The following is an 8901-nucleotide window of genomic DNA, read 5'->3' on the forward strand; positions in this document are numbered from 1 at the left end:
ATGTGGTCCCGTTGAAGTTGAACATAGCCAAGTATACCCTTGATCTGGGGGCATTATTGGCGTCAATGTGTTGATGGATTAGATGTCATGGAAAGAAGATGGCCACACTCGATCTCATCCTTATCGGTCGGCTCAGAAACGAATCATCCGATTAGACGCTGGCATGGCATGGCATGCATGTGACCGGCACAATCAATCAGCCACTGTTGTGCGCGCTGGGCCGTGAACTGTGAGCTATTTCGCGTAGATCTTGTCGTACAGGAGAGGAATCTTTTAGGGCTGGGGTTGCATTTCCGAGCAAAGCCCTTGTCCAGCTCACCGGGCGCCACACGCATGCAGTGGTTCTACCTGGCACCGGACAAGATTCGGAGCTAAGAAAGAGACACGAAAGTTCGCACGATTTGTTATTTCCTTTCTCCAGATCACTCTCTTATTATTGATTCGTCCAGAGAATATATATGTACATCGATGGAAAAAATATTGGACCCAAAGTCCCAAATGCCAGATTAAAATTTCCGGCATTTCAAAGTTGGAACGCAACCCGTTGGGCGCGCATTCGCTTTGGATCTAGCACGTTGCAAATTTGCAACCCAGGAATTAACCAAGCATGAAATAGGCCAAACGAAATTTGGAGAGGCCATGGAAGCTAGCTATACATGCGAATCGACTACACCACGTAGCTAGGGAAGTTGCCTAGCTGAAGATATCCTCCGGGATGCTGTGCAACGCCGGCGACCACCGCCCCTGGCGTCTCGCTCTCGCGGCAGCAGCCACCTCGGCCGCAGCCGCCGCCTGCTTCTTGGCGTGCTGGCGCTTGAGAGCGGTCACGAGCTGCTCCAGCGCGGGCGGCAGCGCGAAGGCGCCGCCGGCGGCGACGGCCGCGGCCACCTGCTTGAGCTGCTGCTTGCTCAGCACGACCTTGACGCGCATCGCGCCGCTGCCCGGGCCGGCGGCAGCCGGCGCCGGGTCGGCGATGGACGTGCCCGTGGACTGCTCGACGGCCGTGACCGTCTTGGCGTCCAGCTGCAGCCTCGGGCACCGCACCAGCTTCCTCGCGTCCCTCCTCGGCTCCTGCGCGGCGGCCTCGAAATCCATGGATCGGATCTCTAGCTTTCCCTTCTTGCTCGCTTGCTCCTGCTTTTCTCAAGTGCTCGCTGTACTGAGGGGCAGTAGAGAATGAATATATAACGTCTCTGCGCGTCTGAAGCTAGGGTTTTATATAGAGAAGTTTACGAGCGAGCCAGCTCACGGCCACCTGTCCGTGTATAAGGATCGGAAAGCTAGGGACGGCACAGGTGGAATCTTTTTCTTCAATGGGATTAGTTAGTTTGTGTTAATTTTAACAATAGCATGGGTACAGCACGTAGTAGGGCCCATGCATCACATGCTGCTCGAGAATTTCTGAAGACTAGCGTTAGTGCTATCCCTGCAGGTTTGATCTGGATTTTCATGGCCTTTTGCAAGAGGACTATTATTCGCTAGCTTTGCGTGACAAAAGAAAAAAAATATTTTGCCGCCAGTGAATAATGGACATTAGTATATGCTGTGGCCTTTTGGTGACATGTGATCATGTGCCTCCGTGTGCGTCTGTACTTTCAGATGGGCGATGCAGCGGACGTACAGATATATATATAGGTGGCGGTATAGAGAAATGGAAAGGAATATATCCGCAGACACAGCGGAAGGGGCGCGTACGTACGTACGTGTACAATAAATGGTGTGCACGTCCGGAGGTACGTACGTACGTACACCGGAGTGGTTGAGACGAACTGTCACTACCTCGACCGGGAGACGGGGCAGGACCAGCGGCAGGTTGTTCAGTTTTTGGCAGCACGTCTCCACCGTCACATACGCCTACACACGGCGCGTGTACCCGGTACAGTTGAGTTAGGTACCTAAGTGTTCAGGCTTTGCAGTAAAATATTCTAAGTGTGAAGATGAGCGCCGCCGCGATGAGGAGTGGCGGCGGGAGGAAGATAACCGCCGCAGAGAAGAAGAACAGCGCATGGCGGATCAAGAACGCCTCCGTTTCGAAGAACGATGCAGAGTCGATGAACGCAGACGACTCGATGAAGAACGTCACCGGGAAGCAACTTGAATCTCCGAGAAGACGGCACGTGAGCGTGCCCTTGCTGAGAGGATCCGCAAAGAAGACGAGATGCGTGGAGATGGTGGGTGCATCACGTAGAGATGATTGCTGGCGCTTCATCCAACCCTACCTTTGCTCGATCTGTTGATGTAAGTCCAATCACTTCATCCCTACCATCCTCTAATACCGTAGCTGCAGATATTATAGCAGTAGCCCCTCAGATTCATCCTTAGAATTAGTCAGTGGTAGTCGCAGACAACTCTCAGTTTTGGGTTTCTTTGCCGAAGCCGATGGGGTCCTCTGTACCTCCACCTGCTCCTTGCTTCCCTAGTTCCTGCTAGCAGAAGGATGGACAATGCTTCTAGAAATTCTTGCTTCAGTACTTGTAGTAACTGTGGTGGCAACCATCATTTCTCTATCTGTCAAGAATGTGATCCCTGGGAATACAATGCCCCTTTCTTCGGCAGTGAAGAGTTTGGATCTGGCTTTTACTCAATTCCTGTCCCTGAGGAAGATAACTACCCTGTTGAGCAGCTCAACTATGCACATATCACTGTGGAGAAGGGAGAGGTGAATTGCAGAAACGTTGAGCATAAGTTTAATGTCTGGGCTGAGTCTATGAAGACCAACTGGCGTTTTTTGCCGAAGAAGTCTCCTCCACTGAGTTTAGAATGCGTTTTTTTGCCAAAGAAGTCTCCTCCACTGAGTTTAGAATCAGATTCCCCTCTGCCAAAGCTATTGATGAATTGGCTCACTTTGGGAAATTGTTTGTGAGAACTGTACCTGGTGCTATCATTAGCCTAGAGAAATTGGCTGGAGATATTGAACCAATTTCTATCATGCAGGAGGCATGGTCAGGATAAAAGGGATCCCTATGAAGTTTAGGAACAAGCTAGTCAACAACTTTCTATGCAGCTAGCTTTGTTGGAAAACCACTTGCTCTGGACAAGAACTACCTCAGACATTTTTCATATGTGAGAGTGAAGATTGGTAGTCAAGACCTGCCCCTTGTTCCCAGTTCCAGGATTGGTGAGATTAAAAAGGGTTTCTATGAGTTCCAATACTCCAGGGAGTTGTTTGATCCATCCTCCAATGCTGGTAACAAGGTAAGTGTGCCTGCTGATACTCAAGGCAATGAGGGTGACCAAGGTACGCCAAAAAGACAGAGAACTGGTCTGCAAGATTCTGATGCTGGATCACAATCTGCTCCCCCCAAGATCACTGGCAACTCTCATCCTAGCAACCATAGACAGAATTCTATGCATGTTTCACCTCTCCAAGAACCAAGGATAGTGGGAAAAGGAAATTGTTTGAAATTGATTCCTCTACTAACCCTTGTCAGTTGGAGAGTGACCTAGGTTCCTCTTCTGCTAATACTGACAAATGTTCTCCTAACCTTCCTGAGGTCCATAGAGAAGTGGTTGATGCAGTGGCCTCTTTGCCTGTGAAGGATGGAGGGAGTTCTTCCAGTCATAATGAAGATAATTCCTTCCGTAAATTCATCAATTCTCTGGCCAAGTCAAAGAGTGATAAATCCTTCATGATTCAGAAAGCATATAGTGGGATTCTTGACCCAATTGATGAAAATATGAATGAAGGAGCTGGGCCTTCTGATGAAATGGTGGATTATGACAGCAGTGATGAAAGTTCTCAAACCTCCGATGTTCCTTATCTAACACAGGGTCAGGGTGTCCTTGCCCTTGTTGCCCCTTCTCTCAGACATGAAAGAACTGCAGTGGTTATTCCTGTTGATGGTTCACAGCCATAGCCTGATACTCAAGAAGAACCTCTCTCTCAGGTTGACAATCCTCCTGCTGACAATGAATCTCCAGGTGATGGCAATCCTCTAATTGCTGGTGGTGGAGTACAACAACATGCTCCCAGTATGAGTTCTAGGTTGGAGTCTGTTGGAGTTCACAATACAAGAATTGACACCAGAGCCAGGGAGAATACTGAAGCTAGAAATATTCTAGGTACTAATTTAAATACTCATAACTCATTTGCCTTACTTGATGATGATGATATTATGAATAGAGCCTTGGAGATGGGTGTTAGACCTGACTCCTTTTCTCTTGAGAAAATTAATTACCTGAAAGATCTTGAAACTGCTAGACATGCTATTGTTGAGGTACAGGACAATCATATTCCTATAGATGTTACTGATACTAGCCAGGTACTTTTGCTTGGTTTTGGCTCTGATCAGAGTGGTACTAAGATGGAAGATGATGATGGCTTCACTCTTGTTATGTCTAGAAGGAATAAGAGAGATAAGAAATCTGCCTGTAAGATTGGGAGAGGTGGATCACAATCAAAATCAGGTGATGCCACTGTGGGAGCACAATCAAAATCATGTGCTGCCCGGGAGAAGGCTATCAGTGACCACCTTTGAGTGGCATTGTGTAGATGGAACCAGGAGAAGGAAAAAACCCTAAGTATTTATGATAGGTGCAATCTTGAATTGCAGAGGGGTGGGTAAAAAAGACATGAGTGGTTTCCTGTCAGATTTTTTGAAAGATCAACAATTGGACTTCATTGTGCTCCAAGAAACCATTAAGACAGATTATTCTCCTGCCTTTTTTAGGAGGATTGACCCCAGAGGTGAGTTTTATTGGAAGTGGATCAACTCTGTTGGTAGAAGTGGGGGTATCGTGGGTGGTTTTAGGCTATCCAGGTTTACCATTTGTGACACTTGTGTTGGCAAATTCCATATCAAAGTGACTTTGATTGACTTGAAAATGATGGTAAAATGGTGTCTGGTCATTGTCTATGGAGCAGCACAAATTTATGATAAAGAGGAATTCCTTGTGGAATTGGGGAATGTTTGCAGCAACCAATCCCTACCAATATTGATTGGGGGAGATTTCAACTTGTTAAGATTTTTCTCTGAAAATAATAAACCTATGTGTCACAATAAATGGACATATATTTTCAGTTCTATCACTAATACTTATGCTCTCAGGGAGATACACATGTCTGGTGGTCAGTACACTTGGTCCAATAATCATGCTGGCCCCACTTTGGAAAAACTGGATAGATTTTTATGAGTAGTTCTTGGGAAGATATTTTTTCCTTTGACTACTTTTCACAACCTTGTGAGAGATGTATCAGATCACAACACTCTGATTCTAGATACAATGGAAGCCAGAACAAAAATAAATAGAAATTTCATATTCGAAAAAAGATGGATAAAAGAAGATGATTTCCTTGACATGGTCAGAAGAAGTTGGACACAAAATGTGGTGGCCAGTAATAGCTTGGACATATTACAGAAGAAATTGAAGAATGTCAAAAAATGCTTGAAGGGGTGGGGAGCAAATTTGAGAGGTATTGATATTAAAAAAAAAAGAGAAAGATATCTCTCTGGAGCTGAAAGAGTTAGAGGAAATAGTGGAAAATGGTAATTTATCTCCACATCAAAGAAAAAGAAAAATTCTGATACAGCGGGAGCTGTAAAAAATTCTTGATAATGAGGAATGCTTTTGGCGTGAGAGATCAAGAGAAAACTGGTTACTACATGGGGACAATAATTCTGCTTTCTTTCACAGAGTTTCCAATGGGTGTAAAAGGAAAATAATATTTTTTCCTTTGAAAAAGGAGATAGTATTATTGAGGATGATGATGCTCTACTGGATCATGCTACTTTCTTCTGTAAGGAGGACCTGTAGCTGATACAGGTATCAGCTTGGACAGTGAGATCTAGAAAGAAAGGGAGAAATTGAATAACATAGATCGTCTAGACATGGATAGAAGATTTTCTATGGAAGAAGTCAAAGATATTGTTGACCAGATGGAAAAAAATAAATCTAATGGGCCTGATGGTTTTCTTATTGAATTCTACCAACATTGTTGGGAGATTGTTAAACATGAAGTCATGGAAGTGTTTGATGACTTGTTTGATCACAAAATTGATCTTGATAGAATCAATTATCAGATATTATTACTTTGATCCCAAAATCTGCTGATGCTGATGTTATAGACAAATTCAGGCCTATTTGTTTGTTACAAGTTTTCTTCAAGATTGTGACCAAAGCCTTGGCTGTCAGAGCAGCTCCTGTAATGAACAAGTTGTTGCACTCCTGTCAAACTGCTTTTGTTAAAGGAAGATACATCACTGATCAAGTAATGTTGTTACAAGAGGTCCTTAGGGAAAACAAATTTAGAAAACAGCAAGGGGTTGTTTTGAAAATTGATTTTAAAAAAGTATATGATAAAGTAAATTGGGAATTCATGTTTGACTGTTGCAAGCAAAAAGGATTCAGTGATAACTGGATGATCTGGATCAGGAAAGTTGTTACTGGAGGGACCCTTAGTGTCAAGGTGAATGACAAGGTTGGTCCATACTTCACTAGTTATAGGGCCACTTCTTTTGGGATTATGCTTATAGAGAAGCCGGCTTATGGATTTCGGTGGGGAAAAACTCCGGTGGGGAGAAGCTCTAGTAAACTGTCTTGGACCCTTCTTTTCGGCTTATGAAAATTGAGCTTCTCCTTGTGTTGTGTTGTGTAAAGACTGTAAAGCCCCTAAAATTTAATTGTGCCTTTGTCAATACATATGGAGCAGATGTGGTGGTCGTCCAAATACACAGATGTCGATGGAGCAGTACATCTTAGAAGGGCTGTAGGAAGCATAGCTCGATGTCATCGGTCAAACGGCAAGCGTAAACGATGGCTCAATCTCCTGGAGGCTGAGATCATACGGGTGGGCGGAGATTGGGGTCGCCTAGTGGCGGCGGCGGCCGCGCCGTTGATACGTCCCAATGAAGGAGATATGCCCTAGAGGCAATAATAAAGTGGTTATTATTTATATCTTTATGTTTATGATAAATGTTTATATATCATGCTAGAATTGTATTAACCGAAACATTAGTACATGTGTGATATGTAGACAAACAAGAAGTCCCTAGTATGCCTCTTAAACTAGCTTGTTGATTAATGGATGATTAGTTTCATAATCATGAACATTGGATGTTATTAATAACAAGGTTATGTCATTGTGTGAATGATATAATGGACACACCCAATTAAGCGTAGCATAAGATCTCGTCATTAAGTTATTTGCTATAAGCTTTCGATACATAGTTACCTAGTCCTTATGACCATGAGATCATGTAAATCACTTATACCGGAAAGGTACTTTGATTACACCAAACACCACTGCCTAAATGGGTGGCTATAAAGGTGGGATTAAGTATCCGGAAAGTATGAGTTGAGGCATATGGATCAACAGTGGGATTTGTCCATCCCGATGACGGATAGATATACTCTGGGCCCTCTCGGTGGAATGTCGTCTAATGTCTTGCAAGCATATGAATGAGTTCATAAGAGACCACATACCACGGTACGAGTAAAGAGTACTTGTCAGGAGACGAGGTTGAACAAGGTATAGAGTGATACCGAAGATCAAACCTCGGACAAGTAAAATATCGCGAGACAAAGGGAATTGGTAATATATGTGTATGGTTCATTCGATCACTAAAGTCATCGTTGAATATGTGGGAGCCATTATGGATCTCCAGATCCCGCTATTGGTTATTGGTCGGAGTGAGTACTCAACCATGTCCGCATAGTTCTCGAACCGTAGGGTGACACACTTAAAGTTGGATGTTGAAATGGTAGCACTTGAATTATGGAATGGAGTTCGAATATTTGTTCGGAGTCCCGGATGAGATCCCGGACATCACGAGGAGTTCCGAATGGTCCTGAGAATAAGATTCATATATAGGATGTCATTTTATGTGAAATAAAATGTCGCGGAAGGTTCTATGGAAGGTTCTAGAAGGTTCTAGAAAAGTCCGGAAGAAACCACCAAGGAAGGTGGAGTCCACAAGGGACTCCACCTCCATGGCCGGCCAGCCCTAGATGGGGTGGAGTCCCAAGTGGACTCCACCATAGGGGGCCGGCCACCCCCACATGGGAGGTGGGAATCCCACCTTTGGGTGGGAGTCCTAGTTGGGCTAGGTTTCCCCTCCTATGGAAGGTTTTGGTTTCGGGTCTTATTCGAAGACTTGGACACCAACACTTGGGATCCACCTATATAATGAGGGGCCAAGGGAGGGGCCGGCCACCCCAAGACCATAAGCTGGCCGCCCCCCATAGAGTGGCCGGCCACCCCTCCCAAACCCTAGCCAAGCTCCTCCACTCCATATTGCCCGCATTGCTTAGCGAAGCTCCGCCACTTCTACACCGCCACCGACACCACGCCGTCGTGCTGTCGGATTCAAGAGGAGCTACTACTTCCGCTGCCCGCTGGAACGGGGAGGTGGACGTCGTCTTCATCAACAACCGAACGTGTGACCGAGTACGGAGGTGCTTGCCCGTTCGTGGCGCCGGAACCGATCGTGATCAAGATCTTCTACGCGCTTTTGCAAGCGGCAAGTGATCGTCTACCGCAGCAACAAGAGCCTCATCTTGTAGGCTTTGGAATCTCTTCAAGGGTGAGACTCGATACCCCCTCGTTGCTACCGTCTTCTAGATTGCATCTTGGCTTGGATTGCGTGTTCGCCGTAGGAAAATTTTTGTTTTCTATGCAACGTTATCCTACAGTGGTATCGAGCCGTGTCTATGCATAGATGGTTGCACGAGTAGAACACAATGGTTTGTGGGCGTTGATGCTCTTGTTATCTTTAGTTTGAGTACTTTGCATCTTTATGGCATAGTGGGATGAAGCGGCTCGGACTAACTTTACATGACCGCGTTCATGAGACTTGTTCCTCGTTCGACATGCAACTTGTATTGCATAAGAGGCTTTGCGGGTGTCTGTCTCTCCTACTATAGTAAAGATTCAATTTACTCTTCTATTGAAAACATTAGTAT

The 8901-nt window shown here is 45.3% G+C and overlaps 1 protein-coding gene across 1 annotated transcript; it reads right to left on the reverse strand.

Moving 5' to 3' along the window:
* Positions 1-471: 471 nt before the first annotated feature.
* Positions 472-1191, reverse strand: LOC127306741 (uncharacterized). Its single transcript, XM_051337436.2, has one exon. It carries the CDS (start codon positions 1093-1095, stop codon positions 694-696), a length of 402 nt encoding a protein of 133 aa, XP_051193396.1. The 5' UTR covers positions 1096-1191; the 3' UTR covers positions 472-693.
* Between the last annotated feature and the right edge of the window lie 7710 nt (positions 1192-8901).

The sequence above is a fragment of the Lolium perenne genome, chromosome 6 (assembly GCF_019359855.2).
Source record: "Lolium perenne isolate Kyuss_39 chromosome 6, Kyuss_2.0, whole genome shotgun sequence".
Classification (NCBI taxonomy): domain Eukaryota; kingdom Viridiplantae; phylum Streptophyta; class Magnoliopsida; order Poales; family Poaceae; genus Lolium; species Lolium perenne.